Raw genomic sequence first — 15,535 nt, forward strand, 5'->3', positions numbered from 1 at the left:
GGAGAAGAAGGATCAGGACAAAGTCCTAGTTCCTGGGCGTGGTTCTCAGGGTCTCAGGCGCCCAGGGCCCTGTCTGCATTGGGGACGCGCAGCGTTGGGGATTCCCCACTCCCCTGAGTTTCACTTCTGCCAACCTGTCAGGTCCTTCCTCCTGGATACTCATGACGTCTCCCCAGTTCTCACTCCCATTGGGTGCCGGGTTTCTAGATAAGCCAATCAGCGTCGCCGCGGTCCCGCTTCTGAAGCCCCGGGTCACCTACCTGGACTCAGATTCTCCCCAGACGCGGATGATGGGATCATGGGGCCGGGAACCCTTCTCCTGCTGCTCTCAGGGGCCCTGGCCCTGACTGAGACCTGGGCGGGTGAGTGCGGGGTCGGGAGGAGCGAGGGGCCAGCCCAGAGGGGGCGAAAGACCCGGGGAGCCGCGCCGGGAGGAGGGTCGGGCGGGTCTCAGCCCCTCCTCGCCACCAGGCTCCCACTCCTTGAGGTATTTCTACACCGCCGTGTCCCGGCCCGGCCGCGGGGAGCCCCGCTTCATCGCCGTGGGCTACGTGGACTACACGCAGTTTGTGCGGTTCGACAGCGACGCCGCGAGTGGGAGAGGGGAGCCTCGGGCGCCGTGGATGGAGCACGAGGGGCCGGAGTATTGGGACCGGGAGACACTGACCCTCAGGGCCAGCGCGCAGACTCACCGAGGGAACCTGCGGACCCTGCGCGGCTACTACAACCAGAGCGAGGCCGGTGAGTGACCCGGCCCTGGGCGCAGATCACGGCCCTCCTCATCCCCCACGGACGGTCCGTGTCGCCCCAAGTCTCCGGGTCGAGATCCACACTGAGGCTACGGGACCCGCCCAGACCCTTGACCCTAGATAGCCCCAACGCCTTCACCCGGTTTCATTTTCAGTTTAGGCCCAAATCCCCGCGGGTTGGTCTGGGCGGGGGCGGGGATCGGTGGATGGGTCTGACCGTGGGGCCTGGGCCAGGGTCTCACACTCTCCAGAGGACCTATGGCTGCGACCTGGGGCCTGATGGGCGCCTCCTCCGCGGGTATTACCAACATGCCTATGACGGCAAGGATTACATCGCCCTTAACGAGGACCTGCACTCTTGGACAGTGACTGACACGGCTGCCCAGATCACCCAGCGCAAGTTGGAGGCCACCCATGAGACGGAGGGGCTCAGGGCTTACCTGGAGGGCACATGCCTGAAGTGGCTCCGAAGATACCTGGCCAAGGGGAAGGAGACACTGCAGCATACGGGTACCAGGGGCAGTGGGGAGCCGTCCCCATCTTCTGTAGATCTCCTGGTCTGGCCTCCCATGAGGATCTGAGGAAAATGGGATCAGTGCTAGAATATCTCCCTCCCTTGAATGGAGAATGGCATGAGTTTTCCTGAGTTTCCTCTGAGGCCCCCTCTGCTCTCTAGGACAATTAAGTGATGACGTCTCTGAGGAAATGGAGGGGAAGACAGTCCCTGGAATACTGATCAGGGGTCCACTTTGACCCCTGCAGCACCCTTGGGGCACCGTGATTTCTTCACTCAGGCCTTGTTCTCTGCCTCACACTCAATGTGTTTGAAGGTCTGATTCCAGCTTTTCTGAGTCCCTCGGCCTCCACTCAGGTCGGGACCAGAAGTTGCTGTTTCACCCTCAGAGACTAGAACTTTCCAAGGAATAAGAGATTATCCCAGGTGCCTGTGTCCAGGCTGGTGTCTGGGTTTTGTGCTCCCTTCCCCACCCCAGGTGTCCTGTCCATTCTCAGAATAACTACAAGGGTGCTGCTGGGGCCTCCCGTGAGAGATGCAAAGTGCCTGAATTTTCTGACTCTTCCTGTCAGACCCCCCAAAGACACATGTGACCCACCACCCCGTCTCTGACCATAAGGCCACCCTGAGGTGCTGGGCTCTGGGCTTCTACCCTGCGGAGATCACACTGACCTGGCAGTGGGATGGGGAGGACCAAACTCAGGAGGCTGAGCTTGTGGAGACCAGGCCTTCAGGGGATGGAACCTTCCAGAAGTGGGCTGCTGTGTCGGTGCCTTCTGGAGAAGAGCAGAGATACACGTGCCATGTGCAGCACGAGGGGCTGCCGGAGCCCCTCACCCTGAGATGGGGTAAGGAGGGGATGGGTAAGGAGGGGGATGGGGAGTTGTGTTTCTTCTCAGGGAAAGCAGGAGCCTTTCTGGAGCCTTCAGCAGTGTCAGGGCCCCTCACTTTCCCCTCCTTTCCCAGAGCCGTCTTCCCAGCTCACCATCCCTATTGTGGGCATCATTGCTGTGGCTGTCCTAGGAGCTGTAGTCATCGGAGCTGTGGTCACTGCTGTGATGTGGAGGAGGAAGGGCTCAGGTAGGGAAAGGGTGAGGGGTGGGGTCTGGGTTTTCTTGTCACACTCAAGGTTTCAAGCCCCAGGTAGAAGTGTTCCCTGCCTCATTAGTGGAAAGCACCATCCACACATGGGCCAACCCAGTCTGTGGCCCTGTGTGCCAGTACTTACTATTTTGTGAAGCACATGTGACAATGAAGGACAGATATATCACCGTGATGATTTTAGTGTTGGGGTCCTGATTCCAGCATTCATGAGTCAGGGGAAGGTTTCTGTTAAGGAAAGACCTTAAGAGGGCAGTTGGTCCAGGACCCACATCTGCTTTCCTCGTGTTTCCTGATTCTGCCCTGGGTGTGCAGTCACCGTGGTTAGAAACTTTTTTTGGAGGAAAGTTTCTTGGAACCTCCAAGTCTAGGAGACTTCTCTAAGATCTCATGGCCCTGCCTCCTCCCTGTCCCCTCACAAGACATTTTCTTCCCACAGATGGAAAAAGAGGGAGCTACTCTCAGGCTGTGTGGAAGTGATGGGGGCAGGTGTGTGGAGGAGCTCACCCACCCTATAACTCCTCCTGTCCCACATCTCCTGCGGGCTCTGACCAGGTCCTGTTTTTGTTCTACCTAGGTATCGACAGTGCCCAGGGATCTGATGTGTCTCTCATGGCTTGTAAAGGTGAGATTTTGAGGGTCTGAAGTGAGTATGGGGTGGGGCAGCAGGGAAAGGACTGTGTAGTGAGGATTCTTTGATTGGGATGTTTCAAGTGTGTAGTGGGCAGTTCACAGTCTCATCACTTACCATGACTGACCTGGATTTGATCACACCTATTGTTTTCTGTAGCCTGAGACAGCTGCCTTGTGTGGGATTGAGATGCAGGATTTCTTCACGCCTCCCCTGTGTGACTTCAGGAGCCTCTGGCATGTCTTTCTGCAAAGGCATCTGAATGTGTCTGCATCCCTGTTTGCATAATGTGAGGAGGTGGAGACAGCCCACCCAGTGTCCACCGTGACCCCTGTCCCCATGCTGACCTGTGTTCCCTCCCCAGTCATCTTTCCTGTTCCAGAGAGGTGGGGCTGGGTGTCTCCATCTCTGTCTCCGCTTCATGGTGCACTGAGCTGCAGCCTCTTACTTTCTTACTGAAAATGATAATCTGAATATAAATTTGTTTTCTTAAATATTTGCCATGAGAGGTTGATGGGTTAATTAAGTCAATTCCTAAAATCTGAGAGAGAAAATAAAGACCGCAGAACCTTCTAGAATCCACGTGTTTGCTGTGCTGAGTTTGTTGCCTGTGGGGTTGGAGAAGGCTGTGAGGAGGCGAGTGTGGACAGGGCCACTAGGTTTTCTTCTAGTGTTTTTATGGCAGTAGGTCTTAAGTTTAAATCTTTAATCCATCTGGAGTTAATTTTTGTATAAGGTATAGGAAGGGATTCAGTTTCATCTTTCTGCATATGGCTAGCCAGTTTTCCCAACATGATTTATTAAATAGGGAATCCTTTCGCCATTGCTTGTTTTTGTCAGGTTTGTCAAAGATCAGATGGTTGCAGATGTGTGATGTTACTCTGAGGCCTCTGTTCTGTTCCACAAGTCTATATCTCTGTTTTGGTACCAGTACCATGCTGTTTTGACTACTGCAGCCTTGTAGCATACTTTGAAGTCAGGTAGTGTGACGCCTTCAGCTTTTTTTTTTTTTGCCTTAGGATTGTCTTGGCTATGCATGCCCTTTTGTGGTTCCATATGGTATTTAAGGTTTTTCCCTGCCCCCGCCTCCCCCAGTTCTGTGAAAAAAGTCACTGGTAGCTTGATGGGGATAGCATTGAATGTGTAAATGACTTTGGGCAGTATGGCCATTTTCATGATGTGGATTCTTCCTAACCATGATCATGGAGTGTATTTCCATCTGTTTGTGTTCTCTCTTATTTCCTTGACAGTGGTTTGTAGTTCTCCTTGAAGATGTCCTTCACATCCCTTTTTAGTTGTATTCCTAGGTAGTTTATTCCCTTTGTAGCAATTGTGAATGGGAGTTCACTCATGATTTGGCTCTCCGTTTGTCTGTTATTGGTATATAGCAATGCTTGTGATTTTTGTACATAGATTTTGTATCCTGAGACTTTACTGAATTTGCTTATCAGCTTAAGGAGATTTTGGGCTGAGATGATAGGACTTTTTTTTTTTTTTTTTTTTCAGAAAAAAGAGATATTTTAGAGAGAGAGAGAGAGAAAGAAAGACAGCTCCCACACTGTCATGGGAGGGGACCCAGAGAAGGAATCCCGATGTTGTGGTCTTCTAAATATACAATCATGTCATCTGCAAATAGAGACAATTTGACTTCCTCTTTTCCTAACTGAATAACCTTTATTTATTTTTCTTGCCTAATTGCCCTGGCCAGAACTTCCAATACTATGTTGAATAGGAGTGATGAGAGAGGTCATCCTTGTCTTGTGCCAGTTTTCAAAGGGAATTCTTCCAGTTTTTCCCCATTCAGTATTATATTAACTGTGTGTTTGTCAGAAATAGCTCTAATTATTTTGACCTATGTTCCATCAATACATAGTTTATTGACAGTTTTTACCATAAAGGGCTGTTGAATTTTGTTGAAGGCCTTCTCTGCATCAATCATGTGGTTTTTGTCCTTGGTTCTGGTTATGCGATGGATTACTTTTATTGATTTGTGTGTATTGAACCAGCCTTGCAGCCCATGTATGAAGCTGACGATCTTGATGGATAAGCTTTTGGATGTGCTGTTGGATTCAGTTTGCCAGCATTTTATTGAGGATTTTTGCATTGATGTTCATCAGGGATATTGGCCTGAAATGTTTTTTTTTTAGTTGTATCTCTGCCAGTTTTTGGTTTCAGGATCATGTTGGCCTCAAAATGAGTTAGGGAGGATTCTCTCTTTTTCTATTGTTTGGCATAGTTGCAGAAGGAATGGTACCAGCTCCCTTTTTACTCCTGCTTGAATTTGGCTGTGAACTCATCTGGTCCTGGACTTTTTTAAGTTGGTAGGCTATGAATTGCTGTCTCGATTTCAGACCTTCTTATTGGTCTATTCAGGGATTCGACTTCTTCTGGTTTAGTCTTTGGAGGGTGAAGTGTGTCCAGGAATTCATCCATTTCTTCTAAATTTTCTGGCTTATTTGCATAGAGGCGTTTATAGTATTCTCTGATGGTAGTTTGTATTTCTGTGGGATCAGTGGTGATATCCCCTTTATCATTTTTTATTGCACCTATTTGATTCTTATCTCTTTTCTGCTTTATTATTCTGGCTAGTGGTCTATTTTGTTGATCTTTTCAAAAAACCAGTTCCTGGATTCGTTGCTTGTTTGAAGAGTTTTTCCTTTCTCTACTTCTTTCACTTCTGCTCTGATCTTAGTTATTTCTTGTCTTCTATTTTTTAAAATTGTTTGTTCTTGCTCCTCTAGTTCTTTTAATTGTAACATTAGGGTGTCAATTTTAGATCTTTCCTCCTTTCTCTTGTGGGCATTTAGTGCTATAAATTTCCCTCTAAACACTGCTTTAAATGTGTCCTGAGGTTTTGGTAGGTTGTGTCTTTGTTCTCATTGATTTCAAGAAACATCTTTATTTCTGCCTTCACTTCATTATTTATCCAGTAGTCATTCAGGAGCAGGTTGTTCAGTTTCCATGTAGTTGTGTGGTTTTGAGTGGGTTTCTTAATCCTGAGTTCTAATTTGATTGCACTGTGGTCTGAGAGACTGTTATGATTTCTGTTATTTTGCATTTGCTGAGGAGTGTTTTATTTCCAATTATGTGGTCTATTTTAGAACAAGTGTGATGTGATTCTGAGATGAATGTATATTCTGTGGATTTGGGGTGGAGAATTCTGTAGATGTCTATTGGGACCGTTTGGACCAGATCTGAGTTCAAGTCCTGGATATTCTTGTTACTTTTCTGTCTCATTGATCTGACTAATATTGACAGTGTGATGTTAAACTATCCCACTATTAATGTGTGGGAGTCTAAATCTCTTTGTAGGTCTGTAAGAACTTGCTTTATGAATCTGAGTGCTCCTGTATTGGGTGCATATATATTTAGGATGGTTAGGTCTTCTTGTTGCATTGATCCCTTTACCATTGTGTAATACCTTTCTTTGTCACTTTTGACGTTTGTTGGTTTAAAGTCTGTTTTGTCAGAGACTAGGATTGCAAAACCTGCCTTTTTTTTTTTTTGAGCCTACGTGTGTGTTTGCATGTGAGATCGTCTCCTGAATACAGCACACTGATGGGTGTTGACTCTTTATCCAATCTGCCAGTCTGTGTCTTTTAATTGGGGCATTTAGTCCATTTACATTTAAAGTTAATATTGTTATGTGTGAGTTTGATCATACCATTATAATGCTAGTTGGGCCGGGCGCGGTGGCTCATGCCTGTAATTCCAGCACTTTGGGAGGCCGAGGCGGGTGGATCACGAGGTCAAGAGATCGAGACCATCCTGGTCAACATGGTGAAACCCTGTCTCTACTAAAAATACAAAAAACATTAGCTGGGCATGGTGGTGTGTGCCTGTAATCCCAGCTACTCAGGAGGTTGAGGCAGGAGAATTGCCTGAACCCAGGAGGCGGAGGTTGTGGTGAGCCGAGATCGCGCCATTGCACTCCAGCCTGGGTTGCAAGAGTGAAACTCCGTCTCAAAAAAAAAAAAATGCTAGTTGGTTATTTTGCCCGTTAGTTGATACAATTTATTCATTGTGTCTATGGTCTTTCCAATTTGGTATGTTTTTGCAGTGGCTGGTAGTGGTTGTTTCTTTCCATGTTTATTGCTTCCTTCAGGAGCTCTTGTAAGGCAGTCCTGGTGGTGACAAAATATCTCAGCATTTGCTTGTCCATAAAGGATTTTATTTCTCCTTCGCTTGTGAAGCTTAGTTTGGCTGGATATGAAATTCTGGCTTGAAAATTCTTTTCTCCAAGAATGTTGAATATTGGCCCCCATTCGCTTTTGGCTTACAGGGTTTCTCCCAAGAGATCTGCTTTGAATCTAATGGGCTTCCCTTTGTAGGAAACCCGACCTTTCTCTCTGGCTGCCCTTAGCATTTTTTCCTACATTTCAACCCTGGTGAATCTGACAATTATGTGTCTTGGGTTGCTCTTCTCAAGGAGTATCTTTGTGGTGTTCTCTGTATTTTCTGAATTTGAACATTGGCCTTCCCTGCTAAGTTGAAGTTCTCCTGGATAATATCCTAAAGAGAGTTTTCCAACTTGGTTTCATTCTCTCCATCATTTTCAGGTACACTGATCAAACATAGATTTGGTCTTTTCATGTAATCCCATATTTCTTGGAGGCTTTGTTCATTTCTTTTCACTCTTTTTTTAAATCTTGTCTTCTTGCTTTATTTCACTGAGTTGATCTTCAATCTCTGATATCCTTTCTTCTGCTTGATTGATTTGGCTATTGAAACTTGTGTATGCATCACGCAGTTCTTGTGCTTTTTCAGCTTCATCAGGTCATTTATGGTATTTTCTAAACTTGTTATTCTAGTTAGCATTTCATTTAACCTTTTTTCAAGGTTCTTACCTTCCTTGCATTGGGTTAGAACATGCTCCTTTATCTCAGAGAAGTTTGTTATTACCCACCTTCTGAAGCCTACTTCTGTCAATTTGTCAAACTCATTCTCTGTCTAGTTTTATTCCCCTGCTGGTGAGGAGTTGTGATCCCTTGGAAGAGAAGAGGCATTCTGGTTTTTGGAATTTTCATTCTTTTTGCACTGGTTTCTTCCCATCTTTGTGGGTTTATCTACCTTTGGTCTTTGAAGTTGGTGACTTTTGGAACAGGTTTCTGAGTGTATGTCCTTTCTGTTGATGTTGAGACTATTTCTTTCTGTTTGTTAGTTTTCCTTCTAACAGTCAGGCCCCTCTGCTGCAGGTTTGCTAGAGTTTGCTGGAGGTCCACTCCAGACACTGCTTGCCGGGAAATCACCAGTGGGAGCTGCAGAACAGCATAGATTGCTGCCTGTTTCTTCCTCTGATAGCTTTGTCCCAGAGGGTCACCCACCAGATGCCAGCCAGAGCTCTCTTGTGTGAGGTGTCTGTTGGCCCCTACTGGGAGGTGTCTCACAGTCAGGATTCACAGGGGTCAGGACTGCCACTTGAGGAGGCACTCTGTCTCTTATTTGAGCTGGAACACTGTGCTGGGAGATTTGCCATCCTTTTCAGAGCTGCCAGGCAGGGACATTTAAGTCTGCTGAAGCTGTACCCAAAACAGCCTCCTGTACCCAAGTGCTCTGTCCCAGGAAGGTGGGGACTTTATTTATAAATCCCTGATGGGCTGCTGCCTTTTTTTCAGAGATGCCCTGCCCCATGAGGTGGGAGTGTAGTGACGCAGTCTGCCTGCAGAGACCTTCCTAAGCTACTGTGAACTCCACCCAGTTTGAACTTTCCAGCGTCTTTGTTTACACTGATGTTAAAACCACCTAATGGAATCTCAGCAATGGTGGACACTCTCCTCCCTCCCCCACCAAGCTCAAATGTCTCAGGTGAAGTTCAGACTGCTGTGCTGGCTATAAGAATTTAAGCTAGTGGATCTTAGCTTGCTGGTCTTTGTGGGGGCAGGAGCCACTGAGCCAGATCACTTGGCTCCTTGGTTTCAGCTCCTTTTCCACGATAGTGAATGGTTCTTTCTCTTTGGTGTTCCAGGCACCAGTGGGGTATGAGAAAAAAACTGCTGTGGTTAGCTCAGTGTCTTCCAAAACAGCCACCCAGTTTTGTGCTGGAAACCCAGGCCCTGGTGTTGTAGGCACTGGAGGGAATCTCCCAGTCCACAGGTTGTGAAGACCACAGGAAAAGCATAGTATCTGGGCTGGAGTGCAGGGGACAGTCCCTAATGGCTTCCCTTGGCTAGGAGAGGGAGTTCCCTGGCCTCTTACGCTTCTTGGGTGGAGGCGATGGCCCACTCTGCTTTGGGTCGTGCTCCTTGGGTGCATCCGTTGTCCAACCAATCCCAATGATATGATCCAGGTAACTCAGTTGAAATGCAGAGATCACCTGCCTTCTGCATTGATCTCTTTGGGAGCTGCACACTGAAGCTGTTCCTATTTGGCTATCTTGCCAGCAACCCGGTAATTTGTCTTATTTATTTATTTATTTATTTATGTATTTATTTTTGAGACTTGGTCTCAGTCTTTTGCCACAGGAGTGCAGTGACATGATCTTGGCTCACTGCAACTTCCACCTCCTGTATTGAAGCAATTCTGTCACATCAGCCTACTGAGTAGCTGGGATTGCAGGTGGGCTCCACCACCCCCAGCTATTTTTGTATTTTTAGTGGATAAGGGGTTTCACGATGTTGGCCAGGCTGGTCTTGAACTCCTGACCTCAAGTGATCTGACTGCCTTGGCCTTCCAAAGTGCTGGGATTGCAGGAGTGAGCCATCGCATGTGACCCTCCTCTTATACTTTTGAGGAGATGGTCCCTCATGCCACAGATCACTGGATTCCTCAAAACCTTACCAATGTAGCAGACACTTGAATCTTTGTATAGTTCACCATGCTTTGGAATGCATTTGTGCTACAGAAACTTGCAGAGTATATTCCAGTTCTTGCTCATCACATTTTAATACATATTATTAATACAGTGAACAAATTTGATGCTCTACAAAATATTCAGATGGGCCAGTTCCTTTATGTGATGGTAGCAAGCAGGGTATGTAATGTATCCTGGGAATAAAATTTAAAATGTAGAGTTATTTGGTTTCAGTGAATATAAATAGCCTCTGGACTTCTTTTTCATATGTATTGAAAATAATGCATTTAGACAGATCAACAGTCTTATACAATGAATACAACTCTGTATAAATCTGATCTACTAAAAATAAAACATTCTGGCTGGGCAAGGTGGCTCATGCCTCTAATCCTAGCACTTTGGGAGGTCAAGTCAGGTGGATCGCTTGACCTCAGGTGTTTGAAACCATCTTAGGCAATATGTGAAACACTCTCAATACAAAAATGAGCTGAGTGTGGTTACTTGCACCTGTAGTCCCAGCTGCTTAGGAAGCTGAGGCATGAGAATCACCTGACCCCAGGAGGCGGAGCTGGCAGTGAGCTGAGATCTCACCACTGCACTCCAACCTGGGTGAAGGAATGGGACCCTGTCTCGAAAAAAAAAAAATCATATTGAGACCAGCTAATAAAGTTGCGACTATTTTTTTTTTTTTTTTGAGATGGAGTTTCACTCTTGCTGCCCAGGCTGAATTTTAATGGAACGATCTCGGCTCACTGCAACCTCAGCCCCCCGAGTACAAGCGATTTTCCTGCTTCAGACTCCCAAGTAGGTAGGATTACAGGTGTGCGCCACCATGCCTGGCTAGTTTTGTATTTTTAGTAGAGATGGGGTTTCTCCATGTTGGTCAGGCTGGTCTCGAACTCCTGACCTAAGGTGATCTGTCTACCTTGGCCTCCCAAAGTGCTGGGATTTTAGACATGAGTCACCATGCCTGGCCCGAAGTTGCAACTAATTATTGGGTGAGTCTGCATTAGTCTATTTTCATCTGCAATTATCTGTCCAATTACTCCAAGAACTGAATCCGTGCATTAAACTGTTACATGATGGAACTAAATTCTTGCATCTTTTAAGTCTTGGAAGTTTGGCTCACTTTGCTTCTGCCTTGCTGCTTTCTGGCCTCTGGCTTCCTAGGATTCTACTGTTCCCTTTGCTGCTAGGGACACAAGTTCTTTAACATCATCTCCTAGAGTCAGTTCCAGGTTGCAAACGACAGACAAAATGTGGTTAATACCCTGTTCACCTGCTTATTCCTTATTGCTTAGTAGAGTGCCCTTTGGCTCTTCCATAGAAATAGTCACGTGGTGGGCTGTCCACTTCTACAAAGCACATCTGTCTATGCCAGCAAGCTCACTGCTCAGAGCTCTGAGCTTTTCAATCTCTGTCTCCACAATCTGCCATAAAGGTTCTGGCACCTCTCCTTCATTTCATGTGAGCCATCACTTTTTATTAGAATGGTTTTCTTGAGATAAAATTCACATGCGTTATTCAACCATTTGAACTCAGTGGTTTTTAGTATCATCATCACAATCAGTTTTAGAACATTTTCATAAACCCACACCCATTTATTCCCAAGCAGTCATCTCCATTTCCCTCTAACACCTCCTCAGTCCTAGGCAACAAGAAATCTACTTTCTGTCCCTAGAGATTTAGTTTTTATGGACATTTCATATAAATAGGATAATATAATGGATGTTGTTTGGTAATGGACTTCTTTCACATAGCAGAGTGTTTTTAAGATTCATCACATGTATCAGGATTCATTCCTTTTTAGGTCCAAATAAAACGTCTACACTGCTTACCCCACCTTGCTCATTTCTTCCTTTCAAAACCACAACAGAGGCTTTCACGCATACCTTCCCATCCTGTTCCACCTGATCGGCCCTGGTGCTGCCCTGTGTGGCCCTGCCTATTGTGCTGTGCTCCTGTATCTGTGGGTAATTAGCTCTTCCTTCAGTGGCATCAGCTTCTCTGTGTCATCCCTCGGTCATCCAAATCTGTTGGGCATTTGAAACACCTACCAAAGCCCAAATCTTATAATAGGTTCATTCTAACATGCTCTTACTGAGACACCTGGGAGTTCTCCAAAGTGTGCATTCTCCCTCAGTGCAGTGAGCAGTAAACTCAACTTCTTCACCTAAGGTGCTCCTGCTGGTCTTTGGCTGAAGGATATTCACACATTATTACTGCTTTGTCTATTTACTTCTTATATGTCTTTGAGGCTGGTTAAGGGAATGGGTTTGTATATTTATATGCTTGTGGATTACAAATAGATTTTTTAACTTGTAATTAGTCAAATCAATTATCATCATTCTTTATGGCTTTCCGCACTTTATTATGCTTAGAAAATTCTTCATAATTGTAAAAACCTCACACATATTTTCACCTAGAATTTTTCTAAGTGAGACAATGAGAAAAGAGGCATCTTAGGGTGAAAGCAAACAATTATTCCAAGTTGCAGGGAGATAAAGGATACTAATGTGATGGAATTCTAAGGTTTAAATTCCTTGTTTCATAATTTTGGAAATGTGTCTACAGGGTCTGTAGATCACGTGATATATGTGGCGTTCAGGGAATACTTTCTCTTGGGATAAGTGAAGGCCTATTTGCCTCCTTAGTGTTCACTAAGTTAAAGAAAACATTATGCCAGATTTCCAAGGAAATACAGATGTAGGTTGACAACAGGGATGTACATTTATGAAAACTTGAGACTTTGAATTGTTGTCATGTTCTGGTTAATGTCTGTACACTATGGTTGTTAAAATACACATTAGGTTGGGCACAGTGGCTCATGCCTTTAATCCCAGCTACTTGAGAGGCAGAGTTGGGAGGATCACCTGCATCCAGGAAGTCAAGGCCCTAGTGAGCTCTAATCACACCATTGCACTCCAGCCTAGGTGACAGAGTGAGATTTTGTCTGAAAAACAAAATAAAACAAAACACATTCATTATATTTTCTTGAGCATACTGTATTTTAATGTTACATCTAAGACCCACAGACACATCCATGGCTCCCTTATGAAGGTAACTTTGATATATATCAATCTTTATGTCACAAAGTGTATCTTTGGAGAGATTAAAAAGAACACTCTAGTATGCACTGTTAGATATGATAGCTACTAGTCACAAGTGGCTATTGAAATCAGTTAAAGAAAATTTAAAATTCAACTGCACAGTCAGACTAGCCACAGAGACAGGACCAGAGATTCACAAGCCATGTGCAGCACAAGGAGCTGCTGGGCCCCTCACCGTGAGATGGGGTAAGCAGGCGATGGGGGGTGGAGTCTTTTCTCAGGAAAAACAGGAGCAGTTCTGGAGACATTCAGGAGGGTCATGGCTGAGGTCCTGAGATTAGAGGCCCTCACCTTCTCTTCCTTTCCCATAGCAGTCTTCCAGCCCACCCTCCCCATTGTGGGCACCACTGCTGGCCTGGTTCTCTTTATAGTTGTGGGCACTGGAGCTGTGGTGGCTACCCTTGTGATGTAGAGGAGGAAGAGCTCTGGTATGTAAGGGGTGGAGTTTGCATTTTCTTGTTCCTTTGGGCCTCCTTAATGAAAAGTACCACACATACACAAAGCGCGCGCGCGCGCACACACACACACACCCACACACACACACACACACACACACAGCACAAACACTCATGCTCATGGTCCCTGTATGCTAAACTTTCTGTAATGTAAAGCACTGGTGAAGATAAAGGATGCATCACCTTGATGAATCTAGAGATGGGACCTGATTCCCAGCAGTCATTGGTCAGAGGGGAAGGACTCTGCTGAGGACAGACCTCCAGCCACCCGAGAGGGCAGGTGGTCCAGCCCCTGTACATCTCCTGTTCTTGATTTTCTGATCATGCCCTGGGTCTGATTACAGATCCAAATAGAAAAAAGTTGAACTTCAGCACATTAAAAACTTGTGTGCATCGAAAGACATTATCAGTACAGTGAAAAGACAATTCATAAAATGGCAGAAGATATTTGCCAATTACACATCAGGGGCTAGTATTCAGATACATAAAGAAATCTTTACATTTCAATAGCAAAAGGCAAATAATCCAGTCACAAATGGGCAAAGGACTTGTACAGACATTTACTCAAAGAAGAGACATAAGCAGCCAAGAAACATAGGAAAATATGATCAGCAACATTAGCCATTTCAGAAATGCAAAGTCAACTGCAATGATACGGCTATGGTAATAACTTTTTTTTTAAAATAGCAAATGTTAGGAAGAATGTGGAGAAATTAGAAGCTTCATCCCACTATGTTTTTAGAAATATAAAATGGCCAGCTGAGGTTCTTGATTGGTGGAAGCGTTCCTCTCTTGGGAAATCCACTAAGCCCAAGATGGCAGGGATGGGAAGCAGAAAAATTTTAAGTAATTAATAGGTGTAATTGTTCAAGAACATTTATTACATAATAAATTATCTCAGCTTTTTTAGTGAAAATGATTCTAAGTTTGTTCATCTTTTCATACATTCCATAAATTGTACAGTATATTATAACACACTGGCAGTCTCAGCTACTTCAAAGGCTGAGGCGGGAAGAGTTAAAGACCAGTCTGGAGCAATATAGCAAGGACCCTTATCTTAAAAAAAATGTGTTTAAATACATTGTATGAGTTATTCTATATCTTTTGTGTTTTCATATACACAGTACATCAGTTCATTAATTTCTGTCAAAAGGCCTCCTAGAATTCTGTTTGGTATTTGAACCTCTGGATTAATTTGGAGAGCATCACATTTTAACTATGTGCAGTCTTGCTCTCCATGAACAGGGGATATATGTATGTCGGTCCTCTATACACCCTTTCCACAGTCTGTCTTGGTTTCCAGTGTCTTGTATTTCAGAGTTCATAAACATTTATAAGGTTTATGTTTCTGATACTAATGTACTTGGAAAAAAATTTAAATGTAAATTGTTATCTTTGTGTATTGCTTATATATGTTATTTGGGGTGTGCTATTGTTTTTTTTTTCTTTTCTATTTTATTCATTTGTGTTTGGTTTTGATTTTCAATTACTCTTGTAGCCTAAAATTGTTTTGGTAATTTTTCATTAAAGATCTTTGTACTGTTAGCCTTGAATAAAAAGAGCCTGTAACTTTTTTCCATGCTTCTTTTCTTTTCTCAATTTGGTTACTTTAATTTCCAGTACATTTGTCCATTTCATAGAAGTTGGCAAAAAATACATAAAATATTATCTTCTTATTATTTTAATGGAAGTAGGATCTTTGGTAATAATCCTTTTTACATTCCAGATACTGGTAATTTTTGTCCTCTCTTTTTTTCTTCAACAGTCTAACTAGAGGTTTGTCAGTTTAATGAAGATTCAAATTTGCCTCTGTTTTCTCTGTTAATGTCTACCTTATTTATTTGATTTCTTCTCTTTAGGATTTTCTTCTTTGACTTACTTTTGCATTATTTTGCTCTTCTTTTTCTAGTTTTCTAGGGTGGAACTGATTTTAGGTCTTTCCTCATTTCTAATTTAAGCACTTAAGCTTCATGTTTCCCTCAGAGCACTGCTTGAGCTGCATCTCACAGATTTGGATATCTTGTTTTGTGATTATTCAATTCAAAATATTTTCTTATTTCCCTGGTGATTTTTGTCTTTCGCCCTTAATTTACATAAAAACATGTTATTTCATTCCATATAATTTGGATTTCAAAATATCTTCTTTGTATTGAAATCTAATGTAATATTGTTGTAGTCAGAGAAT

The 15,535-nt window shown here is 44.3% G+C and overlaps 1 protein-coding gene across 5 annotated transcripts; it reads left to right on the top strand.

Moving 5' to 3' along the window:
• Positions 1 to 218: 218 nt before the first annotated feature.
• LOC116546496 (HLA class I histocompatibility antigen, A alpha chain-like) lies at positions 219 to 14,925 on the top strand. 5 transcript variants are annotated; one of them, XM_032272735.1, is made up of 7 exons: positions 219 to 362; positions 472 to 741; positions 984 to 1,259; positions 1,836 to 2,111; positions 2,230 to 2,343; positions 2,942 to 2,989; positions 13,210 to 14,925. In XM_032272735.1, exons 1-7 carry the CDS (start codon positions 299 to 301, stop codon positions 13,305 to 13,307), a joined length of 1,146 nt encoding a protein of 381 aa, XP_032128626.1. In that variant the 5' UTR covers positions 219 to 298; the 3' UTR covers positions 13,308 to 14,925. The 5 variants fall into 5 exon arrangements, 4 of the variants coding, with proteins under 4 accessions (XP_032128626.1, XP_032128628.1, XP_032128629.1 ...); XM_032272737.1 differs by lacking the exon at positions 13,210 to 14,925 and adding an exon at positions 3,155 to 3,573; XR_004266734.1 differs by lacking the exons at positions 2,942 to 2,989; positions 13,210 to 14,925 and adding an exon at positions 2,804 to 2,834 and having other exon boundaries at positions 1,836 to 2,110.
• Positions 14,926 to 15,535: the final 610 nt, after the last annotated feature.

This window comes from Sapajus apella, unplaced genomic scaffold (assembly GCF_009761245.1).
Source record: "Sapajus apella isolate SASKATOON/1434 unplaced genomic scaffold, GSC_monkey_1.0 scaffold977, whole genome shotgun sequence".
Classification (NCBI taxonomy): Eukaryota; Metazoa; Chordata; class Mammalia; order Primates; family Cebidae; genus Sapajus; species Sapajus apella.

Bases quoted from the DNA above. Each gene is read 5' to 3' on its own strand.
- LOC116546496 (XM_032272735.1), top strand. From the start codon at position 299: ATGGGGCCGGGAACCCTTCTCCTGCTGCTCTCAGGGGCCCTGGCCCTG. The intron at 2,112-2,229 runs GTAAGGAGGGGA...CTCCTTTCCCAG, and splicing joins GCCCCTCACCCTGAGATGGG to AGCCGTCTTCCCAGCTCACC. The intron at 2,344-2,941 runs GTAGGGAAAGGG...TGTTCTACCTAG, and splicing joins GTGGAGGAGGAAGGGCTCAG to GTATCGACAGTGCCCAGGGA.